This window comes from Microcebus murinus, chromosome 11, assembly GCF_040939455.1.
Source record: "Microcebus murinus isolate Inina chromosome 11, M.murinus_Inina_mat1.0, whole genome shotgun sequence".
In the NCBI taxonomy this organism is placed as follows: Eukaryota; Metazoa; Chordata; class Mammalia; order Primates; family Cheirogaleidae; genus Microcebus; species Microcebus murinus.
The window spans coordinates 74837915-74864524 of NC_134114.1; the positions used below are offsets into that span (position 1 = coordinate 74837915).

At 35.8% G+C, this 26610-nt stretch overlaps 1 protein-coding gene across 1 annotated transcript in view; it reads right to left on the minus strand.

Annotated features, from left to right (window-relative positions):
* ST8SIA4 (ST8 alpha-N-acetyl-neuraminide alpha-2,8-sialyltransferase 4) overlaps positions 1-17467 on the minus strand; it is a 96449-nt gene extending 78982 nt beyond the window's left edge. The window contains exons 1-3 of the mRNA XM_012773563.3: positions 16837-17467; positions 9651-9782; positions 57-314 (exon numbers count right to left, since the gene is read on the minus strand). Of these exons, the coding sequence (XP_012629017.1) occupies positions 57-314; positions 9651-9782; positions 16837-16949 (503 nt within the window). The 5' untranslated portion in view covers positions 16950-17467. The remainder of the gene's footprint in view (positions 1-56; positions 315-9650; positions 9783-16836) is intronic.
* Between the last annotated feature and the right edge of the window lie 9143 nt (positions 17468-26610).

Consider the following 26610-nt stretch of genomic DNA (forward strand, 5'->3'; position numbering starts at 1 on the left):
CCTGAGTAAAACATCTTTGAAGAAATTACAATCTCGAGGAACAGAATAAAGCTCACCTTATTACAAAATTGTGACTGTCAATCTCTTTTCCACATTCACTATCTAGAAGAATGCCAGAATTTCCAACAACTGCACAGGTCTTAAACCTGCGATTTTTCATTGGTGAAACTTCAGGTAGGAGGCTGTGTAGATCATGAGAAATATTTAGTGTCCGGCGCCTGTCGAGCACATAGTGTATGACATCACCAGGCTTAAAACTGCTCTTGACCACTGAGACATCTCTTTCTGCATCTAAGAAACGAAGTATGTTCTTCCTATATTTGAAATACAAGCAAAGTTTTACATTAATGACAACATATCCAAGAACTGGTGACATTATTTACAAAGTAACATATGATGAAATACAAATTAGGAACCTACTAAACTTAAATTGTCAGGTGGTAATTAAGCCAACAAATTAAGCAGATTCTGCAGAAACCAGAATGTCTTTAAAAATCATTTGCAGAGTTTCTTAATGATTTTGTAAATAGATATAGTATATACACCTATTAGTGGAGTGAAAAAAGTACTTCATTTATCAAAATATTTAGAAAAATTAATTTATTAAACAAAATACAATTGCTGTGACTTGACTTTGCATAACTAGTTATTCTACTATCTTCAGTAAATTTTCTATAGTCATATATTTTAATATTGTCTGGTTAAGGTGAATTGGAATTTCTTGAAATTGTTTTAAGTTGTATCAAAGTTAACACTATTAAAGTGATCCAACTTCCCTATAAACATACACACGTTCATCCAAATAATTTGTATCTTATAATTATTTGAAGAAGAATTAACACTTTAGCACTAAATGTATATGAAATTTCTCCTCCAAGCTAAAGAGTCCAGGAGGTAAGATGGATACATCAGAGAGAAAAAATGAATAGTTAGAATATTGGATTGTGTATGGTAGAATTAACAAATTGCTCTTTGGTTTCATTTCTTTTCTTCTTCCTTCTATTATTTAAAATTTATAAGTTTTATTGGACACCTGGATGCTCAGCTAGAATATTTGCAAGTTTCCAAACCCAAGTACAGCTGGGTTTGGTCATGCCAGTTAATTTCCTTAAATGGGATGTAAGTGGATCATGTGATTTTATATGAGAAAGAAATAAACTTCAAACTTATATGGCCACTGTATTTAAAGGTTCTGTTTTCATGGAAATTTAGCCTATCTCATACCTAATAGATAAGTTGATAATAGATGTGAGATGCTACATATACCTAAAATATATGTATATGTTAAGTAGTTAGATGATGGAAAATAAGAATATAAACATAGCTGGCAGCAAAGCTGGTGACCCTTGGTATGATATAGAAAATCAGCTGCTGGATGTGGTGGCTCACACCTGTACTCCTAGCACTTTGGGAAGTCTAGGCAAGAGGGTCACTTGAGGTCAGGAGTCTGAGATAAGTCAGAGCAAAATAGAGAGACCCTGTCTCTACGAAAAATATAGAAAAATCAGTTGGGCAGAGTGTGCGCACCTGCAGTCCCAGCAACTCAGGAGACTGAGGTGGGAGGATTCCTTGAGCCCAGGAGTTTGAGATTGCAGTAAGCTATGATGTCGCCACAGCACTCTACCCTAGGTAACAGAGTAAGACTCAATCTCAAAAACAAACAAACAAATAAATAAGCAAATAAATAAAAATTAAATGAAATTAAAAAGAAAAGCACCTGATAAAGCTATTGTTTTCAATAATTTGGAAGTTGTGCTTATATCTAATAAATATTTTGCTTTTGGTGGAATGGTTAAAAAGTGTATGTTGGTTTAAGTTGGCCTCTCCTTTTATCAAGGTACTAAAAGAGATGAACTCAGGCATGAAATAGCCAACATGCAAGCCAAGATGGAAAGGAATACATCTCTGGCAATAACCTATAATCTAAACTGAGAGTCCAGTGATTGGCACTTCTTGAATATTTCTGTACCCCAACTAACAAAATATAGAGCTAAAAATTGGAGCCACACCAGCAGCAAGAGGGATATTGCCTGTCCACATAAGTCTGTAGATTCAGAGGACTTCACAGTGGCTGGCATTAAATTGAGGGAAGGGAAGGGTGGATCAGAATAATTAGAAGAGAGTCAGAACTCTTAAGAACTGTGTTCAGAAGAAATCTTTGGATGTGGTTATTTATGCCTGCCACTAACTACAAGGAAATAGCCCAGGAGTCTAGTTAGTTTTTGAGGGAATTATATTGCCAAAGAAATTATGAACCCAGCCTACAAAAAGTCTAAAATTGTTTTATCCTCAGGCTACCAAACATATACAAGCAAAAAGCAATCAGAAAAGGCTCTACAACTAGGCTAGAAATTGGATATTATTTACTAAAGTGTTCTTACTTTAAGTTTGCATTTTCAAAGCAATAAAAGCAATGCCATTTTATTATTATAACATTTAATCTATGACAGACTTATTTTTATGCTAGTGCTATTATTGTTTAAGCTCCATCATAATTGGTAAATTTTATTACTGAGGACAAAACCTGACCTCTTCCCTTGACTCTCTCAAAAGAGTAATTCTCTAACCCAGACTTAAAAGCAGAAGCATAGTTAGCAAGGAGGGATGGAAAGTAACTCACTAGTATCTTTCCTTTTTTTTTTCTTTTACTTAATTTTGGTTTGCTCTAAATAACTTCCAGTTTATTGTGTGATCTACCTAGAAAACCAAGTGATTGAAAACTGTGTTTTATCAGATTTCATACACAGGAGATATGTCCATTGGATCTCTGAAAAATAATATTTTCTGAATTTTTTCTCAAATATTCTGAATATCAGGGTTCATATAGGGTGGAATTTGTACAGGAAACTGTAAAAATACCCTACAAATGAAATAAAAATAATTGATAGAAACACTGCTAGACACCATAGCAATTTATCTTAACAAATTACAGGTTATATAAGAAGAGAATTATAGTTGAAATCAGCAACTGTAGGGCTTATGAATTACAGAAAATGGAAAAGTATTTAATTATGTCAAGCACATAGTGATTCTTCACTAACATTAACAACTAGCACTAAAAGTGGCAATACACAAAAACTTTTGGACATACTTATTAACTACCACTTACTTGTCTAGGAAAATTTAAGTAATATATGACACCTGAATTTCAACAAAAATTCTCACTTCCTGTGAAGATGACAAGACTGGCTTTAAGACAGTGACTGCACGGATGTGGTTAAACCATCAAACTAGATGGTGTACTATTTTTCTTTGAATATGATTTAAAGGGGTTGCAATAAATGTATCTGAAGATATGTATTCAGAAGTAGTGGTATGCTTGCATGCTTGAAGTGAGTAGATTAGAGGTCCAGATTTTAAAGAAGGTTCTATAGCTTGACAATCCAAAAGGGAAAATCCCTTTTACCTGGTTCAAAAAGCTAACACTTACATGCTTGTCAACTAATAGCAAGAGGGACTTTCCAATGACAGCAACTTTTCTGTGTTATAGAAAGTCAGCAGCAAAAATACTATAAAACATGTCTTTTAGATTCCTGGATATAATTAGAAATCTTTATTTTATTCACTCTTCAGGGAAAATAATATAAAAAAAGAGGATTATAAGAGTTCAGCAAAGTTTTTAAAAGACATCATATTATTTAACTCTTGGAAGAAAATAGTGCTTAATGAGATAAAAAATTATTAGGTGCAGACAATAATTGTTATGATTTCTTCCAATGTTAGATTATAGGTTCAGCAGTAGTTTATTTTATTAAATGAAAACAGTAAAATTACTTTCAAAACAAAAAAAGTACCAACTCACATAAACTAATTAATATATAAAACATAAAATTTTCTTAGGCAAAATTCAGAACAATTGTTAGTGTAGAATCTGCTCTTTAAAACTGAAAAAGGAAAAAGAGAAATTTTGAGTGACTCCAGTATGTTTTCTTTTCTTATATTTACTTTTACTTTCTATTTTATAGGAACTCAAAACATAGGAAATTATCTGAGATAAGATTCCTGGTGTAGGATGTAAGAAAGACTAAAAATAATTAGTGTGAGTGAATAATATTGTGATTTAAGTGCTAAATAGTTTTTGGAAACAGTATCAGAATGTTTGATTTTTCTCCCTCCCTCTAGCAGGCTGAAAATATTTTTTAGATTATAGATTTAATGAACTACAAATAACTGTGGAATTGCTAAGTCCAGTTGTTGTTCAGACTAAACATGTAAAAAAATTCAAGCTAGTACTCAAATATAACTAGCTAAATGTCATGGGAAGCATAAAAATTCATATATGCATTGAACTGAAACAACACTTTATCAACAAAGAGAATATATATGCTTTTGCTCAGAGCTCAGAAGATAACTGATATGAATTTAATTTTGTTTCACCTATTAATTTGCCTCATAAATGAGAGAGACAGAAAGAAAACTCAGCCTAACATTTAGGCTCTAAAGAAACATGAATCAACAAAAGCTAATATTTAATATGCAGACTCTACCAGCACAAATTTTCCTTATATGTGGTCAATTTATCACCAGATATTCAGAGAAGTATTGTTGTGTTTTCTGTACATGACTTAGAACAAATAAAGGACCCTTCAGAGGTCTTTTTGTGATCATAATGCAACTTTTGAAACCTCATTAGATAAGCAAGCACCTAAATTCAGCAACTGTTTTAATGTTAAAGATAACTGAAAGAATCTCAAAATATGTTTCACTTTTAGTGAGACTAAAAGTCTTAGTCATAAAAACTATTTTTGTTAGGCAATATTGGCTTAAACTGAAAGGTTGGTTTAGACAGTTAAACTGACAAAAATCGACTCGATACAGAAACTTTTAACTGACTTTTCAACTAGAACTTCCGTTTTAACACCACCCATTACTTAAAATAGCAAGTGCAGAGTCCCAGAGAATTAATTTACTAAACTTTGTTATCACTTGTGAAATGTCAGCAATAGCTAAGCTATCATCAGGTGCCACTCTTTTTTTTCTGTAGGTTTTTTTTTTTTTTTTTGTATCAACAAACATACATGCCTCAACTAAAATTGAATGTAAATGACACTGTAACTCTATCAGAAAGTACTGTGTAACAAATCTTAGTGTTGGAATGTATCATAAGTTCAGAAGCAAATTAGGTTATGATACATATAATAGGAGTCAGTTTTTGCAAACTTTAAACAATGATTCCAGACTGCTACTCCAAAAACAAAACAAAAGAAAACAAAAACCTCTGTATCAGTTCAACTGGTACTGACATAATTCAATAAAAGGAAAAACAAAGTTAAGAAATGCTAAATGCTTCAATAAGCCTATAAAAAGCAGAGAGGACCAAGCATGATGTCTCATGCCTGTAATCCCAACACTTTGGGAGACAGAGGTGGAAGGATCAGTTGAAGCCAGGAATTGGAGACCAGCTGGGCAACATAGTGATACTCCACCCCACCCACCCCATTTCTAAAAAAAGTTCTCCTTTGTAAAATTAGCTGGGTGTGGTGGTCCACCAGTTATAGTCCTAGCTACCCTTATTTCATTCTGGGCAGCAAAGCTAGACCCTGCCTCTAACAACAACAACAACAACAACAACAACAACAAAGCATAGAGAACAAACAACTTTTTGTCTGAAAAGATTATTTCTGCAAGGCAACTTGCCTCAAAGCTCTAAAAAAAAACAAATACTGTAGCTCGTTTAGGACTTCTGAACTTAGAGTCCTAGCTGTTATAGAAACAATATTTTAGTATCAAAATAAAAAATCCTAAACAACTACAACTAAATGAAAAGGCATCATTGTCCCACAATACTTACAAATATTTTTTTTTCTTTAATTTACACCTTAGACTGCCATTTGATAGCTGGCCTAGAATTTGGTAATATTAGGTGAATAATATCTTATGTTTTGTTATTTTAGAGCAAAATAAAATCATGCACCCCATAGGTATACATTTGATAGTACATATATTGAGTATTAAAATATACTTTGTAACTTGATTTCCTCTATAAAGAAAAAAGAATACTCTTCCAAGAAATTTGTTTTGTAATAAGACTCTGGTTCCATGGTCAGATAGTTGTGGATTTGAATCTTGACTCTGTCACTAATAAGCTTTGTGACCCAAGATTAGCTCTACTGGTCACTTACTGATCAAAATAAGTAGAAAATGGTGTAAAAATTGTATATGGACATTTTCCTAAAGTAGATCTATGAATGAAATAGCAAATTCTTTTTGAAAGTTAAGCATATATGAATTTGAAATTATGTTTAGTTAACCTGCAGGACTTGTCTGTTTAAAAACTTTGGTATATAATATAATGATACTGAAAGTTGAAAATATTTTTCCTAAGCTTGATGTGCTTAAGCCGTTCCAATGAGTATTTGTATATTTCTATACATCTATACTTGGTATTTGTAGTTCTCTGAGTTTCTAGTCAACATAAGAAAAAAAATAGGAAAAAAAGAAAGAAAAAACAACTCAAGTATGGAAAAACATGTCAAGTTATAAGCGTTGGATGGGACCAAATAATCTCTCAGTACAATGTTAGAAGATTTATTCAAAACATCTGATAAATCTTAAGTGTGTCATTTCTTAGCTTACAATAATAGAGCACAAACTATTTCCAATAAAAGCAATGTCTTAAACTAAGATAATTATTTTAATTGCAAAGTTAGCTGGAGAATGTCCAACTCCCTAAATCTTGATGAATTTTCAAAATACAATGAAATAATATAATATATGGAACCATTTCTCTAGATAACTCCACAGAGGTACAGGTGTTTAGTGACTATATATGAATCTATTCTTTGTATATTTATGAAAGTAACAGAAGGTACATGGGGCTGAAGGAATTAGTAATAAGAAAGAAAATCATGTCTACAAATTTGAAAAAAATGTATCTTCAGTAACTATTTCACATTTTAATGTAAATAGATAATTTATTAAGAATATCATAAGACCATTTGAAGTCTAATGATATTTTAATATAAGAAAGATTTATAAATGTAGTTCAATCATTTAAGATAAAACATGACTAGTTGTAATATCTTAATCAAAACTTTAAAGTAGAATTTTGAAAACACTTTCAAAATAAACCCCCACCCACTCACAGACACAAAGTGATATGATACTTCTTAAATGCTAGAGCGATACGGAAGTAACAAAGAAAAATAATCATCCAAAATATTGCATGATTGGTTTTCAGTATGACTTTTAAGAAACATATTTTCAAAAGCTAAGCCAACAATTAGACATTTTCATATTCTAAAATTTTTTACAGGGGTCAAACTGATTAAAACTAGTCATTTCTGCTATTAGGCAATTATAATTTTTATGAACTATACATTGTACAATAATGGTTTTACAAATTATTCTTTTCTTGCAAGAAAGCGACAACTTTGTATGTATTATTCAATATTTGTTCACTGTTTTATTGCTTACTTGTTTATATCTTAAGGAGAACTGTATAAAAATAGTACTAACATTTCATTCATATTATCAGCTCTTCATATTATCAGCTCTTATAATTGAAAATAGACTACCCTTAAAGATGTGAATGCAACCTTTATTAATTTGCAAAGCTGCAATAATGAAATTTTTGGATCAATTCAGATGTTTATCAACCTTAGTTTTAAAATCTTAATGCCAAAATGTTTATCTGTAGCCTCATGCACACCTGCAGTATTCAATTTTGTACAGATATTAGGAAAGCATATCCAGATATATTAATTAAACTAGTGTCAATTACCTATTTAATTTGCTTATTAGATTTTTTCCTGACATATTACTTAGCATAGCTACATATATTAATGAAACTACTAAAATATCTCACCTTACTTTCATCACTTTACCTGATCTATATAGTCTTACCTAACTGTCTCCCTTCCTACTAAACCGTCCAACTTGAAAGTTCTCTGTCTGCTTACAGAACAATCTTTGCTTTTCAATCACCTATGTTTCTCTCTTTCCAATCTAACTCCAAGGAATATGAACCCTTACTCTGTTCTACTCTAAGCTATATGTGTGTTTATGACTCCATATTGTCACACATCCTGTAGCGTTTTCCTCATAATTATCTCATCTCTAAATTCAAATTTGGGGCTGGGGACAGAAGACAGAGATATCATGAGGAAAGGGTATACAAATTTTTACACTCCAGGTGTAAAGATGTCAAACAGGAGAGATCATGGCTGTGTCAGCTTCAACCAACTTATTCTCAGCAGGAATACAGATTCAGAGTTGTCACTCTTAACAATTTCTCAAGAGTTTATGAAAATCTGTACTTTTTATATAAAGAATCTCTTGATTTTCAATATTGGTTTTAAGGTTTTTTTTCTCTATCTAGTTGAGATACATCTTTCTTGCTGGCCATATTCTACCCAAAAGACACCAATTGATGAACTCTGTCATTAGATTCTCATTCTTGTACTAGGCTCACAAATATAGAGCCCTATACTAAAGTAAAAGCAAACAAACATACACCACTTGACATTGCCATGATTTGATTCCTGTTTATCTTTCCATTCACTTCCAACTTTTTAAAAACAAGTAGTCTAACCATGCCTGCATTTCTCTGAGACTGTCTCTTTTAAATTTCTAGGCATTCTTTCAAGTAAATTTCAATATATAGTCAGTGCCTGTGCTGAAATGCATTCTATGAATTGTCATGTATACCCTAAAGATGAGTGCAATAGACTCTTCCTTCACATTGCTTATGATCTATATTATACGTAAGTACCAGTATAATTCAAAAAGTGAGTAGGTAGAAACCTGCACAAATTAATCACCCTTTTATCTCTTAATCACTAAGCTACACTTAAAAAATTTTCCTGTTAATATCAGTCATTGAATAGTTAGTATTTTGCCAATACTAGAAAAATACAATGATTGTACTATGTAAAGTGATGTATTCTCTCAAACTTTTTTAAAGAGTTCTGATTTACTGAAAACAATCTAATTCAAACATACCAACCAACAACATAGTAATGTAAAGTAAATATTGAGAAAAATAAAATCTATTTGTTTTTCTCCGTAATTAGGAAGATATGACCTTATGTTTCTTATTGGCAATAGGATTATAATATTGAAGAAAATGACAAAACATATACGCGTTGAGTTACATTACAAGAGTTTGTTTCAGCTAAAATGCTTACTCTTACAAATAAGCCAATAATCTAGAAAGTTTATTTGCTGGTTTTTATCCATTCTTTTTACATGAGCTCATGTAGACATACTAATTCACGGAGTAAGACAAATTTATTTACAATTGTCAGCAAAATAGGAGTTGAATAGGCTCTATTTTCATCTAATTGAGGAAATACAAGATCAGAATGAAGATTCAATACAGAAAAAGTTAAAGATAATTCTCAAAATATATGTCCATCCTGAGTAATTGAATAAAGTATGTTAAATATCGGTACTCTGTTGAATATTTTATTCCATTAATATAAAGACACTGTATTCAACATTCACATATTCATCCTTAAATTTCTGACTGTAAAATGATTTGAGTTTTATGGTTTCACATTCTTCATTGAGTAACATTAAATAGACCTGGTTCACTCTTTCATTAAAGCATTCATACTTATAAATCAAGTGTTCAATGTAAGTTTGCCAAGCCCAACACATTTAAGAACATGATGTGAAATTTATTGTGCCATATTAAAGAAACTCACCTTATCTCCAGGACCAAAGAGGAATTAATTTTCCAACCTTCTACATTATGCTGGAAGATTGAAGAGCCAGCCTTTCGAATGATTTTATCAGAACTATTGACAAGTGATCGACTCAAACACAATTCACCATCTCTGAAACAAAACAAAAATGCCAGCTTTGTGAAAGTAAGAAGCATTTGTCTAAGTAGCACAATACATAGTTTAATTTACATTACTGGCAAAAAAATTATAGATACAGTTTTTTTCTACAAGTCAGAAGGAGATGTATAAGCATAATGAAAGGTGTTAGAGGGATTAAATGAATATAACTCTATCAGGACAAGGATCTACTCTTACACTTTTTGAAATGAAACTATTTCCACAGTAAGAAGTATGTAAAAAAATCTCATCAAATCTAAAAATAAAAAATAGAATTGCCATGTAATTTGGCAGTCTCACTTCTGGGTATATACTCAAAGGAATTGAAATTGGTGTATCTAAGAGATGTCTGCACACCCATGTACATTGCAGCATTATTCACAACAGTCAAAATATGGAAACAACCTAAGTGCCCATCAAGCAATAAATGGATTACAAATGTGGGAGATATACACCCTGGAATAATATTCATTCTAAAAACACAGGAAATGGATAAACCTAGAGGACATTATTTTAAGTGAAATAAGCCAGGCACAGAAAGACAAATACCACATGTTCTTACTTATATGTGGATTCTGAAACAAAGTCGTGGAATTAGAGAGTAGAAAGGTGGTTACCAGAGACTGAGTAGAGAAAGGGGAGAAGTTGGTCAACAGGTACAAAGTTTCAGTTAAAAGGAGTAAGTACTGGTGTTCTTTTCATAGCACAGTGGCTATAGTTAATAATAATGGATTTATGTTTCAGAATAGCTGAAAGAAAAGATTTTAAATGTTTTCACCACAAAGAAATGATAAATATTTGAGGTGATGGATATATTAACTAGCCTAATTTGACCTTTGCACAATGTATACATGCATGGAAACCTTACATTGTACCCCATAAATATATACAATTATTATTTGTCAATTAAAGATAAAATAAAGCGTAAAGCTCTGTTCTCCACTACCCTCTCACTGACTGTTTAAACAATAGAGACAATTATCTGGTCAATTCTCTGCATCTACAGAATTGTGATTCCTTAGATTGTAATTTCATTTTTACAGAAGGCATATATGTGTAAAGGAAGGAGCTTTTGTTTTGAAGAAAGAAGAGCTTGGGATAGCAGGTGATCTGTTCTGGGCATGTTTGTGATTCTATGGCTTGCCAGCCTTGTGTTCTTAAATAATATTCTCTTTCTAGGCCACACCAGCCTTACTTTATCATGAAAACTACAATAACAGCTAATATGCAATGACTTTGTGAGGTTTAATTGGGACTCTGTATGTGAAAGTAGTTTATAAAGCATTATTGAAGTGCCAATTTTAAAAATTGCATTGCTCTTAAAAACGTGTCAACCATGAGGTACTTCCCTAACAGTTGTTGTGGGTAGACAGAGATTGTAGTAGGGAGAAAACTCATTCAGTAGCCATTATTACTACTATTTTCTATTACATCAAAACAATAAATAAATAAACTACCCCTCTCCAACAAATAATGTTAAGCTAGTATATAATGTAGCATGGTAGCAGAAAGGGGGCTGGTGGAGGTGATGATGGTGACAGATATCTATAATAGCATTTATGCCATTAGGACATTTATAGTTGAACCAATTCTTTATTCAATAGAATATTTTTTTATGCTTCATATATGCAAATTCAGACTCAGAGAATCAAAAAGCCACTTCTTATGGCATACCACCGAAGATCGTAGCCCTCTCAATATGTACATTTATTTCTTTACTTCCCATCTTTTAATTTTTAGCACATCAGAAACAGTTCAAAAGCAACATGACTATTTGCTCAATAATAAAGTCTAAATCTGTGTTTATTATGTAGGCAACCCTCTCCTACTATCAATGGAAACACTGCCTGTGTAACAGCTGTTGGATGAATTCTGTAATTGAAGGCTTATAGTTTGGTATTCTGGTTTGAATTCTTTTTTAAACTTGTAGTTTAAATTTGAAGCAGCTCAAAGCATCATGTGCCACTATGCTCTGTGAAATTTAGAACCATAATATTTTAAACTATGCTACTGATGACAATGATACCTTTGCATGCCTATGCATGCCTAATAATAATTTTACAGAGGTCATTTAGGATGTTAGAAAACATGGAGTGAACTTTACTACTCAGCAACCCAGAAGTTAATTATCATATTATATGTCTAATGATAATAACTACATGTGAATGAAAACATGGATATATAAGAGGTTAACCTTCACACTTTTGGAGATATGACTTCATGAGTACAGGCACAAACTATCACTATTTTAAAGGTGAGGGAGGATCTTTCCAATCTTCATCCTGTTAATAACTAGGCTATTAATATATTTTCCTAACCACACATTGCTATGATAATAATTATTTTCACCACCAATAAACTTTCATAGGGGAAGTAGAAATATGCATGAGCTTGCATTTTGAAAAATCTATGGAATGTTGCTTCATTGAAAAGTGGATACAGATACACTTTTATATGGCAGAATGATTGCTACGATATACTTAAGTGTATGGATCCTTTTCAGAATCTTCAAGATATTTGAAAAAGTAGTTTAAATCAGTTTCATGTGAATAACATGCTATAGCATGTTACTCTCCTGCTTGACTTGTTTTATTCAACTAGTGATATGCCAAATTCAATACTTTTATCACTGGAAAGAGCTTCGAATGGAAGCAGCTACAACTAGTTACACTTCTTATAGTTCATAGAATTCATGTGAGAAGACCAGGCTTAGTGAAATAAAGCTCTAGAGTAAATTTCTTTGTATAAAGGTAAGTGGGTCCCAAGGGATTTTTCACTTGTGATGTTGGTAGCAGTTCTGTCTTGGAAAAGGCTTTTCCTTCCCATGAATGTAAGACATGAAGGATGTTGCCACCCTCTACTTATCTCTCATTCCAGATCAGACATGACTTTTGAATAGCTTCACTGAAAATATTTCTTGCATAAGGTTACCTATAAGAAAATTCAATATACACTTTTATAAGGAAAATAACAGAACACATCAAAAAATCAATCAGCATAAAGCAATATAAAGTATTATAATTATAAAGTATTCCTGCTTATTGGAGCTAAAAAACTCACAAAAAGTGATCATCTATGGAATATCAATAGCAATAATCATTTGCTATGTTATCAGTATCTACAAATATTTTTCTCTTTGAAATATGAGTCTCCAGGCTTCATCATAATTTATTCTATTCTGCAGTACATAACAAATATGATTAGCTTCAGTTTATGAAATTAGGTGCCCAAAGCCTTTCATTCAATCCCACTGAAATTCTTCATGACTTGGCTTTGGAATGAATTTGATCCCTTTGGACTAGGTTAAACTTCATCCTTAATATAAAATTTTAAAAGTAATTTAAATGAGAAGATTTTCCATCATACTAAACCTGAACACAAAGGGAGAAGCCAATTTTGTGTTTTCATTACCTGAGCACCAAACAACTAAAAATAAAGATGAGCTATTCTAACTTATTGCTTATGGGTTTTGGTAGAATTGCAAATGTATCATGTGAAGTAAAATGCAAATTCTGGATTTTTCATTTACAGGATGTGTTCTACTCTAGAACAAACTGGAACTAACTTCACTGACAATGGTAATAATCTAAGTAGGAGTGCTTATCTCCACTGTCAATCTTATAACAGATTTCAGAACTAATATTGTTGATCATTTAGTAAAACAACCTGAAGTATATAGTCAAATTATAAGGAAGATATTTGGATGATAATAAAAGTAAGTTATAAAATAAAAGTCACTTGTGGTAAACCAGAAAAATAGTGTGTACCAAGTTTTAAGGAATAATATTTAAAATAAATATCTGTAGGATGTTAAAGTTTATGCTACACTTTCAAATATATTACCTCATTAAATGAGCATACCCACATATTTTCTCTATGGGAATCATAAATTAATGTATTTCCAATTATACCCAAAAGAGCACACACAGTCATTTAAATCATAGGCCAATCGTAAGGACTATTAGAAAAAAAAAGTATATTAGAAAAAAAAGAGTAAAGAATAGATCACTTAATACTTTCAATACCCTTTGATTTAAACTTAATATTAACTGTCACTATAAAAGTCAGTTTTTGTGGACCGAAATATCAATTTTAGGTGTCCAATAACTATTACTTGACCTATTCTGGAATAATTCCTTATTTTTAAAATGCTGGTGTTATTCCTCTAGAAATATGATAACGTGGATGGTTGGTGGGAAAGTCGTGGTCATTCTCTCTTTTTCTGTCTGCATAGATTGACTGCTCAATATTGTAGTATACAAGAAGAGCAACGCTGAACTAACTCTGCATGGGACATCCAGCAGGGAGTAACTGGTAGAATACATAAACTGCCTGCCTATTGAAAAAAACAAAACAAAACAAAACAAAACGGTAGCAGGAATGCCAAGCAGGAATCTAGGTCGATGTTGTAAGAGTCAAGGACGATGGAAGACCCTTCACTGGACACTGCTGCCCGCCCGCAAGGCCCGCAGTGCCCTCCCAAGGCCAGAGCCTACTCGTGTGGCCTCGCTTTGGAACTCTGGCCTCCGCGCTGAGGCTGCGACCCTCCACTCCAGTTGACTCATCTCCAAACCGGCCTCTCCACATAGCTCGAGTGGACGAGAGTCATGGAGATGACGAGATAGTTTGATGAGTCAACTCCTCCACCAGATACGCTGTTTGGGAGTTGAAACAAAAGCCACGAGCCTGCATCACGAGCTTTTCCACTGAACGTGTCATCCTGGGGGGCGGGGGGGGGGGACAAGAGCGCCAGCGGGGACCGGCTGTCCTCGCACTGCTCCCGGCAGCGCCAACTCGGGGGTCCCGCTCTCTGGAAGAGCGGGTGGCGGCGCGGCAGCCAGGGCTCGGCGGGTACCCGGTGTGAGCCCAACGTGGGCTTTCTGCGTCGTCCTAAGGGACCGCGACTGCGGGTTTTAATTAAGGAGGAGGAGCCAGTTGCCTGCCACACAGTGCAAACGGCTGGGGCGCGGAACGAAGGCTCCCCCTGTCTTCCCACTCACTCATTCTCCCACCCTCGCCGCCAGCTCTCTGGGAGCAGGGGATGGACGCGGTGCGCACCTCCCTTCCTGTTTGGATAACTCGAGCGCCCGCCCCACGCCTCCTCAGATACACGGGCAAGAAACCGTTTCTCAGCTTGAAAAGGGTGCGGGCGCGTGCCTCGCCCGGCCAGCCCCGCCGCCCCGCCGCCGCCTGCCTCCTCTTCCTCCTCCGCGCCCGGGCTGCACCCGCCAGGCGGCGACATCCAGAAAAGGGGCCCCCAGCAGAAGCGTTGTCCGCGAAACGAGGAGTGTCCCGGGTCTACTACTCCCACAGGGAGTCGGGGTGCACTCCTCCTTCCCGCTCGCGCTTCAGGGGGTGCTCGGAGAGGACGCAGCCTCCGGCGCCCCCTTCTCCTCGCGCGCCCCGCCCACTCCGGCTCTCCGGGGGCGCGAACCCGCGGAGTACTGGAGGGGCTTGACAGCTTTGTCTTGGCTCAGGCTTCTCCTCGCAGCCCAGCGCTCCGGAGGGAACAAAGAGCCTCGACCCTCGCGCCCCAGCCGTCGCCTCTCACCGGAGCCCCAGGCGCGCGTTCCTCGCCTTCCCAAAGACCCCTTTGTCTGCCAGGCGAGCACAGGTCTGCCAGGGATGCCCCCGCCGCCGCCCCCCCCCCCCAGGTCCTCCTTTTCCGTCTCTTAAACTAGACTGGATTTTCGAGCCACACATTGTCGTGTAAAGGACCTCGTGCAGTTCTTCCTGTTGTTTGCAGAATACACCGTGTACGGATTTGTTGGTGCATTACGACCACCCAGCCCATTCCTTATTAGCTTTTTCATTTCTCTTCCACTCCCTTTTGACTGTACTACTGTTATCCTGGTTTTCTACAGAATAGGGAATCCTTCTTGAAGGGTAAAGCTACATCATGCTCACTTAAATAAATGCTCATTGTTTAGCAAGGAGCAGAAATATCAAGAAACAGTGTATGAAGTTTAAGAGCGTGCGTGCGTTTTAGCAGTCCTACGCCCCCTCCCACGCGCGCGCACACACACACACACACACACACACACACACAAAATGGCAAGGATTCTCTCTTCGTTTTAATAAATGTCAGAGAAAAAAAAAAGAAAGAAAGAAGGAAAAACAGGCGAGAGATCTCTGCCAGTGTGCAGTTTCCGATAGCGGACGCCTCCGGACGAAGGAGGATTTCGGAAACAAGACTTTGAACACAGTTGACAACCAGGTTCACATCCTCAGAAAAAGCTTCCAAGCTATACATCCGCAACACAAAGTTGCACCACCTCCTGGGCAAACTTCAAAGGCATAGAGGCCAGGGGGAGGGTGGAAGGAAGTGTGATATTTAGAGAACTTAATGGGGCGGGAGAGAGTCTGAACTCATCTAGACAAAGTAAAGAACTAGAAATATAGTCTGGTTAAAGCTACCGTACCCAGTTTCTTTCTAAAACTGTAACCATGACGCCCATGCGTTTTGCCGGTGGAAGAACAAATAAGGAAGTATGCTTGGTGGGGCTGGAGTTTCTAATTCAAATTATGATACACAGATCTACCCAACACCAAAAGAAAAAAAGAGAGAGAGAGAGAGAGAGAAAAGTAGAGAAAGAGAGAAGACCTATTTTCTGTTTTCTGAGCTTTAACTTCAGCCTTTCAAGAAACCAGCTTTCTCTGGTGCCTCTGTAGAGTGACAGAGAGAAGGAAGGGCAACCGTTTGATGTATAAAGACGTCTCCCTTTTGAGTTCTGCACACAGATTAAAAGGACAAGGGCACACATTCTTTGTTGACACTTATGCAGTGACTTCTCCTTTGGCGTGCGAGCACCCGGTGCCAGCACAACTGTCACCACCACCGCACAGAGCAAGTTGAACTCGTACGGAAACAGCTCAGAGAAGCGCATACACCTCAGCCACAGCCTTTGTTATTTAATTCATGACACTTAACCGCACGCAAGCTCTAAGGAACACGCATACTATCCCAACCATCACTCTACTGTCTATATTCACATTTCATTTATGGCTTGACTTTTTGTCATATCCTGAAAGGAAGCTTTGCATTTACCCGATGAGTTGCGTCTCCTGGTGCTCCTCAGTTCTCGCTATTTCTTTTGTCTTATAAAAGATGAGGAGCAGACTTATCGTGCAGATCGTCCACCTCTTCCTAATGGAGCGCATCTTGGGTGCCGGGGAAAGTCCTGGTTGCCCCAGTTCCCGCACCTTCTCCTGATGTAAAGGCTCCGTTTTGAGGCAATAGTCCAAGGGGGGAGAAATCTGTAAAAGGCGAGAAGAGCGTAGAGCCGGGATGGCAGGATCAGGTCGCTAGGGTCCTCTCTGGCCGAGCTCCCTCTGGTCCTCGAGCCCTGCCCAGCGCCCTGCCGCTTCGTTCGCGCCAGCCCTGCCCGGGTCGCTCAGCGCCGCCTCCCAGGGGCTCAGGTTTCTTTTCAGATGAGACACCTTGTGTACTGGAGGTAGCGGCCGCTTCTGCAGCTGGGTTCGGGGGCGTCACTGGCCCTTCCCTCTTGCTAGCAGGGAAATGATGAGCAAAACTAGCCAATCGTAGGGCTGAGGGGGCGGAGGCTGCTGTCGCCTTGCGTTGCTGGCGGCTGCTTGGAGAGTAACGTCCTGGTCTCTGCCTGCACCGGGCTGGGAGAGGAAGCTCACGGTGGAACGCGCCCGCGAGCTCGCGCACATACACACACACACACACATATGCACACACAGACACACACACACTCTCTCCCGGGACACCAAAGCGTCAGCTCTCTGGACCTAAGAGTGCCAAGATAGTCTTTCCGCACCAGTGGGGAGAGGGCACCTCATCTAGGGACAGATCAGACACGCGTGCCGCCCAAGGAATGCTTTGGATGGAGCTCGGGGTGGTTTGCAAGAGGGGTAGGTTCTTCCAAGCACCTTTGCTACACATACACACTCGCACTCACAAATGCACGCTCTCCGAAGTAGAATGAAACGGGGGAGGGAGAGGGAAGGAAGAGGACGTTTGTTATTCTGGGCACAGTTCAATCCGGAAAGTACAAAAAAGACACATGAACTGATTAGCCGATCACTCACTCCGAGTAGGTGGTGGATGACAACCCCAGCTCAGCATCCTGCGGGAAACAAGAGGACAGAGGTGTCATTAGGAACTTTATGGATATTCATGTTCCTCTCTTGCATTGTCATTTGGAAACTCCTCACGCAGAAGTCAAGGAAACTCCAGTCCCACTTAAACTTCACTGCGGAGAAATAGGATTTTGAGAAAAAGCAGCTACCAAAGACTTCTTTTTTAAACGCAAGTACACCCCCATACACATTGACAGGCCAGGAAGGAGTGAAGGAAGGAAAAAACGTAGGAAGGAGGGAAAAAAGGAGGAAGGGAGAGAGGGAAGGAGGAAAGGATGGATGGAAGGAAGGAAGGGAGGACAAGTGAGCCCCTTTCCAAAAGTTTCAGTGATATGTATTTAGCCTCTCAACGATACTATTTCACCTTTTCTTTCCTCCTACCATTTTCCTTACTTCTATTGTATTGTGTGACGGGAGCACTTTCGGATTTTTGTGTCCAGCCTTCAAGTCTGAGTACTTCTCCACTGTCCTTTAGTTCTTCTTGTCCTGACTGGGGAGAGTTGCTTGCTGCTCTGATCATACTACGCCTTGATTCTGCTCTTTGCGGTGTGCTGCTGGGTCAGTGAGAACCCCTTGTGTAAGATAGTGCTTGGAATCAAAGATTTCCCCCATCTACAAGCGCGGCTCCCAAGGTCCCAGACCACTCCAGAGTTCCTCCTTTCTTCAGGTTGAGCCATTTGCTGGTCATCCCCATTCTGCCTCTGGGGTTTACATTCCCCAGGCTCAGAAATCCTCCTCCACCACCAACCCTCCAACGGCCCTCAGGAAAGAAGAGGGAAGTTGTGAATTACTAGTCCCCTGACAGCTGAAAACAATGACAACAGTCAGCACCTTTGCTTATAAACCCTAAGTTCCCAGGAGTGCTCACCATTCTTGCCCTAGAGTTTAGGAAGTTAAGAACCTCTGAGATCTTGAGCTTAGTCTTCACAGAGGAGCAAATGGGGTTGGGCCTAAAATGCTCTAAGGAGCAAGTAATTATGAGCCTTTATTGACACTACAAGTGGCCCACGGGGAGCCTTTCCAGTTTATTGATGTCTAGGCAAATCCTTCTTGCATTAATGCATTTCTGTTACACTGACTTCTCAACCAGCAGGAACTGCAAGAATAAAACAGCTTTTTATTTAAGTTAAAAGGGAGCTAAGGGGGTGAGGGGATGAGTCATGCATGATTAGGACGCTAAATTCTCTAGGTTAAATTTTTATTTTTAAACACTAAACATATAATTTGTATATATCCCCTCTTTGACAGGAATGGAGTAATATGCATTACTTAATTAAATTTATTCAATATTTCTTGAGCAATTACCATAGGCCAGGCAATGTGTGAGGACACTGGAACACAGTGATCAATAAAATATAGAAACTACTCAGACAGGAAGCTCATTCACTCAGAAGGGGACAGCTTTTAACACATTGACTGCCACACCAGGAAAAAAAAGTTTTCCTAGGGGCCGTGGTGTTTTATTAAGAAAGTATAATAAAAGCTTCAAAAACAAAATGATCCTTTCTAATTTAATGAAAAATTTGTTATTTTTTATTGCTTTCTGTGCATGACTTATAGGAGCAGGCAGCTGGAGCAGGGTGACAGTAGGTGAGGGAGACATGCCAATTGAGTGAGTTATATACTTCATAAGGCCTCAGGCTCAAAACTAGTGTGAGTTAAATACAACTTACATGGCAGTTAATGTGTTAAAATAATAATTTGCAGTATGGCTCCACGAACCAGAAACATTACTTGAAATATATATGGTATCTGAATAAGCTCCTGGGTTGAACCAGATGGGATGTTTAAGTCTTTAGGAGCAGGGAAGGTGAGTTTACTAGTGGAGGGGACATGGAGCCTAGGGTTTTAAAGGTGACTAAGCAGAAAGCTTAACAGAGGGAAAGTAGAACATTAGAAGTAGAAGAAAGACTACATGCCACTCCAGAGAGGAATAAAACACTGGTGCTTTAGGGAACTTTGAAGCAGTTCAATATTGTTAGAATAGGAAGTGGGAAAGGAGAGCGGTGGGCTATAAATTTCAGTGTGATCGTATTATTCCATAGCTCCACAACGTGAAACTGTCCTCTCTAATCTCTAATGGAAAAGCCACAAGAAAATCTTCAAGAGGAAAGTGGGTTTAATTCATGTATTAAACTTGAAATTACATTAAGGGAAACTGTTTACCTAGCCCAAACAGAACCAAACAAGCCCAAGAGCAAAACTAAAGTACACCAAGAACTGGTTATGGGAACACATGGGACAAATTTAAAGGTCCAGAAGAGAATAAGTGAACTCTCCCAATGTATAATGCTGCTGTTTCTGAATTTGTTAATTATGGAACTGTTTACATTGAAGTGAACAATTCTGAGTGACTAATAATGGTTCAATGAGACCATTAATATAATTTAATGTCATTTTTTAAATAATGTTAGATTCAGGCAATATACGTGCATCACAATTTGCCAATTAAAAAATAAATGTATGAGCCAATACTTAGGCCAAAGTGTGGTTCTTCTCAGTATGTAAATAGGTACAAGAACTATAAATATTGCATAAAAAGTCTTGTCCATGAAATGTGTCTTTTGGAATTATCTCCTTCCATTAGAATGCTCATTTTGATGATCCTGAGAAAATAAAGCTGTTCATAAATTTTCATTCTATCTTTAGACTATAAGTTCTTCAATAAAGAGCATACATTTGTCTTTATTCAGCACAATTCTGCAATTACACAATACTCTATAAATAAATAATGCAAGTTATGGCAGCTGGTTTTAAATGCTACTTTATCCTTTAACTGAATTTAAATTTATGTCTTAATTGCTGGCTGTGCCTTCAAATTTAGCTGGCAAGAAATGGATAGACACTTGCATTCTCATGGTAGGGGTTTTAATGGCCTATGACATTTTTAATAGACTATTTTTTAGAGCAGTTTTATGTTGATAGCAAAATTAAGCAAAAAATAGAGTTACCATATACCCCCACCGTTACTTATAGCTTCCCTCACTGTCAAAATCCCTCATTAGAGAATTACATTTTTTTTTTTTACAATCAATGTACCTACATGGACCTATCATTATCACTTATAGTCCATAGTTTACATTAGGATTCATTCTTGTGGTGTATATCCTATGGGTTTTGGCAAATGAATAATGACATGTATTCACCATTATACTATAATACAAAATAGTGTCATTGCCCTAAAATTCTTCTGTGTTCTGGCTTTTTGTGCCTCTTTCTCACTCCCCCTCAACCCAGTCCCTGCTGTCACTAACATTTTTGCTTTCTCCATAGTTTTGTCTTTTCCAAAGTGTCACATGGTTGGAATCATACAATATGCAGCCTTTTCAGATTGCCTTCTTTGACTTAGTAATATGCTCTCTGTTTTTTTTTTTTTTTTCCCATGGCTTGAAAACAGATTTCTCCATGTTTTTTCATGATTTGAAAGCTCATTTCTTTTTAGCACCAAATAATTTTCCATTGTATGGTCATACAACAGTTTATTTATCCATTTCTAACTGAAGGACATTTTTGTTGCTTCCAAGTTTTGGTCATTATGAACAAACCTGCTATATAAGCAATTCTGAATAAAACTACGTACAGGTTGTTGTGTAGATGTGAAGCTTTCAAGTCAGTTAAATTGTGAGAAAAAAACATCGGTGGATTGTATGGTAAGAGTATGTTTAGTTTTGTGAGAAACTGTCAAAGTATCTTCCAAAATGTCTGTACCATTTTGCATTCCCATTAAAAGTAAGTGAGAGTTCTTGTTGCTCAATATCCTTGCCAGCATTTGGTCTTATCAGTGTTTTGGATTTTGGCCATTCTAACAGAAATGTAGTAGTATCTCAGTGTTTTAATTTGCAAGTTTCTAATGCCACATGCTATCAAACATTTTTTATGTGCTTATTTTCTTTGATTAGGTGTCTCTTCAGAACTTTTGCTCAGATTTTTCATTAGTGTGCTCATTTTCTTGCTGTTTAGTTTTAAGAGTTCTTTGTATGTTTTGAATAACAGTCTTTTATGACATGTGTCTTTCAAAAATATTTTCTCTTAGTCTATGGCCTGTCCTCTCATTCTCTTGACAGTTTCTTTCACACAGTAAACTTTTTAAAATTTTAATGAAGTCCAGCTTATCAATTATTTCTTTTATCAATTATACTTTTGATGCATATAAAATCTAAACCCATGGTAGCCTAGTTTTTTAATGTTACTTTTTAGGCATTTTATTGTTTTGTGTTTTACATTTAGGTCGGTGATACATTTTGAGTTAATTTTTGTGAAGGGTTAAAGTATGTATCTAGATTAAATTTTTGCATATGGATGTCCAGTTGCTCTAGCACCATTTGTTAAAAGACTATATTTTTTCCATTGTATTGCCTCTGCTCCTTTGTCAAAGGTCATTTGAATATATTTGTGTGGGTCCATTCTGGGCTCTCTATTCTGTTCCACTGGTTTATTTGTCTATTCTTTCACCAATACATACCAAACTATCTTGATTATTATAGCTTTATAAGAAATCTTGAAATAGGTTAGTATCAGTCCTTAGAAACTTTGTTTCTCCTTCAATACTGTTCTACTCTTTTTGTTATTTTTAAAATTTTTTTCATGTTTTAAAACCAGTTGTTCATTTATTTGAGTGTAATCATCAAGATAAAAAAATACAGTGGAGTCCTGTTCTTCCTTTTCCCCAACCTTGGATTCTAGAGATAAGATACTTCTTACAGACAGAGTTCCATAGGCTTTTGGCTTCTTTTAATATTGAAGATAATTCTAGCCACCTTACCATTGTTAGATTCGCATAATTTTTAGACTAGATGGAGTATTGAAAGATAGGAGTGAGATTTAGCAAGTGACTTCTAGAATGGTCAGAAGGCATCCATTACATGATTCTACTTACTTTGCCCAGGGAATTTATGTGGTGCACATCTTGTGGTATACCTCAGAGAGGGAGCAGAGATAGCACTTATTTAGCTACTTGTCCTTGCTGGCTACAATGACACAGCTGCAATTAGTTATTGGTCTTTTCTCTCTCATTTCATATAAGAGACTTTTGTCTCTCAATTTTGGAACTTCTTAATTCTTCCTCATTGTTAACTGAATAAATCTCCCATGGTTAATATTTGCTCAACAGGGAAGTTTTAGATATACTGATTCAATATTTGACCCCTTAAGTTGTTACGTTTTTTTCAACATGGGACATTTGGGATGTCTTCTTTTTCTTGTATGTATTTATTTGGCTTAGTATATGCTAAAGCATGAATAAACATTTCACTAACTATCCAATACATGAATTTCAATTAATGGTAAATACCAATATAGGATTAAAACTACAAAGAATATATGACTTTGCTAAGATTGTCTTCATTCTATTATATAACACATTTTGACTACAAACAATGATCTGTAAATCCTAACTCAGGAATTTATCTGAAAATAGTACTTTAAAGAAATAAAGATTTATACTTAAAAAGTTGTTCATGAAAGTATCATGAAAATTTGAGAACAACTTAGATTTTCAACAGTTATGGTCATCTGCTCAAAATACAGCTATGCAGCCATTAAATATGAAAGCTGTAATAACCTATAAAATGTTTGAGAGTAAAACATGAAGAAAAATATATAAACTATAATTTTATAAATAGACATACTTTAAAATATGTATACAAGGAAACCTGGAAAAATGGAAATGGTTACTATTTGAGTTATAGTGATTATAGGTGAATTGCATTTTTAAAATTATAATGCTACCTTTTTATTGTTAATTATAGTCACTTTGTTGTGTTATCAAATTTTGTTCATTCTATCTATCTAACTATATATTTTCACCCATATCCATCACCACTTTATCCTTCCCTCCCCACTACTCTTGTCAGCCTGTGGTAACCATCATTCTACCCTCTGTCTCCATGAGATCAATTGTTTTAATATTTAGCTACCACATATGATGAGATTTGCCTTTCTGTGCTTGGTTTACTTCATTTATCATAATATTCTTCAGGCCACCCATGTTGCTGCAAATGTCAGGAGTTATTCATTTTTATGGCTATAGAATTCTCTATTGTGCATCTGCACCACAATTTCTTTATCCATTCATCCATTGATGGAGACTTAATTCGATTTCAAATCTTGGCTATTGTGAATAGTGCTACAATAAACATGGGAGTGAAGATATCTTTTCAATGTATTGATTTGGATATATACCTAGCAGTGGAGTTGCTGGGTCATATGGTAGATCTGTTTTATTTTATTTTATTTTATTTTTTTGAGGAACTTCCATACTGTTCTCCATAGTGGTTGTACTAATTTACATTCCCACTGATGGCGTATGAGTGTGCCTCTTTCTCCACATCCTCACCAGCAGTCATTATTGCCTGTCTTTTTGATAAAAGCCATTTTAACTAAAGTGAGATGATATGTGATTGTAGTTTTGATTTACATTTCTCTGATGACTAAAGATGGTAAGCCTTTTTTTCATATACCTATAAGCCATTTATGTGTCTTCTTGTGAGAAATATCTATTCAGATCTTTTGCCTATTTAATCAGATTATTTGATTTTTTTTCCTACTGAATTGTTAGAGCTCCTCATATATTCTAGTTATTAATCTCTTGTCAGATGAGTAGGTTGAAAATATTTTTTCTCTCATTCTGTGGGTTGTCTCTTCCCTTTGTTGATTATTTTATTAGCTGCTCAGAAGCTTTTTAGCTTGATGTGATCTTATTTGTCCAATTTTGCTTTGGTTGCCTGTGCTTTGCAAATTTTACTCAAAAAAGTTAATTTCACTTTAAAATATACCTTTACACAACATCCAGGCTAGTATGTACCACATATCTCAGTACCATGGCCTTGCCAAATTAGCTCATAAAATTAACCATCACAGACAAACATGTTGATGTTTTTGTTGATGATATTATAATATAGTGAGGATTATTCATGCTTGAATTAATGATCAGGAAAAGCAAGAAATATATTAACAAGAAATCTCTACTGTTTACCACTAGGCAATTCTTTTACATTTTTTATCTAGTTTTAAATATCTAGTTTTAATTTTTATTTCCAAATTAATTCATTTTACCCACATGTATACCAATAAAACATTCACAGATATTTTATATGCATGTTCATTGTTTTTCTGTTACTTTTTTTCATACGTAAGTACCATATAGAATAGGCTTACAATAGAAATGTGACCTTGACCTTAAGTAGAAGACATAATCAGGAATCTAGTATAATTTTTGGATAAACAGGAAAATACCAACATTGCTACTCTCAATTCTTCCCCACTGTTTGACCTGTGTCACTTACAACATTATTCTTTGCACTGAGTACTCTGATCTCTATTTAAACATGGTGTCCTTACATGACACAGTTCTTATGTATTATTAGTCAAATATTCTTCTATTTGTAATATTAATTTGGAATGTCCTTTGAGAGACATCTTTGAACTACTACTGGTCAGATATACACTGATTTGTAATAGGCACTTCATTTGCTCACAGTCAACATTGTATTAGTTCGCAAACCCCCATGTCCTTCAATTCCATAGTTTTAGTTATTACTATTTTTTTCCTTCTGCACAGACCCTTGAAATATTAAAAATAAATAAATACACTATCCCACACATGTTTTGTGAAGTCCCAGATGCCCTACCTCAAATCTCTTTTTGCTGCGTTTCTCTGATCAAATGTGATAAGGGGAACTGTCTGGTAGGAAGAGGGTAATCATAAGGCTAAACATTGCTCCAGCTTGCTCTCCTATTGAATAGAGGTAATTTACTAGTGAATTTTCTGTGAAGTTTATTGCTTGGAATTGTAATTTCTTTAATATTTGTGGATGTTTGAAAAGTCTCTCTTATATCTGGTTTAACCAACTTCTTACCCCTTTCTTAGGATCTTTCTTTTTTTTACATTGCCCAATCAAACCACCCAATTAATTTGTTTGTTAGTATAACCCACCTTCCTTTTATAATATTTTCAATCCATCATAGTAAAAGCAAAAATAAATAATAGTATATATTGTTCAATACTAAAAAATTATTCATGTGTCTCTTTTGAGATGTACACGTCTATGTAACTGCTTTTATAGTTCCAGTACTACACAATGAATTTCTCTGACAAAGATTGCTTTAATGTGCATCTTATTACATGGAACAGTTCTATGTATATTGAATTTTCTGGAGCAGGTTACAACATTTAAATAATGTAAATAATGTTTTAATGTTTATTGTTAGAACATTTAAAATATATAATACTGAGATCATTATCAACTGGAAGACTAGTGATGGATGTAGCTGCAGATGACTTTTGCTTCCCTGAAAAGCAGATTTAAATTAAACACATACACACACACACACACATACACACAATTAGTTGCCATTATTCTAAATCTCTTTTTAAAGATATCATAAGACATGTTAATACCAGACTCACCTTCTCCGAAAGTAACAATTAGGGAGAGTTGAGTAGCAGTTGGGTTATCTTAATTTCTTTATAGTTTTTGTTTATTACAGGACTTTTATTTATTTATTTTTATTTACTTGTTCCCTCTAGGAATTTGAGTTTGTAATCCTTAAAGCAAATAATTATATTAGTATATACACATTTCATGATTTAATGATTTCAATAAAAGATTGAAATTTTAATAACCTCAGCTTTTGTAAAGTGAATAGTTGAGAAAATAACTAAATTAAGCCATTATGAACTAAGGTTTGAATGCTAAGTCAAGATATTCCTAACCAG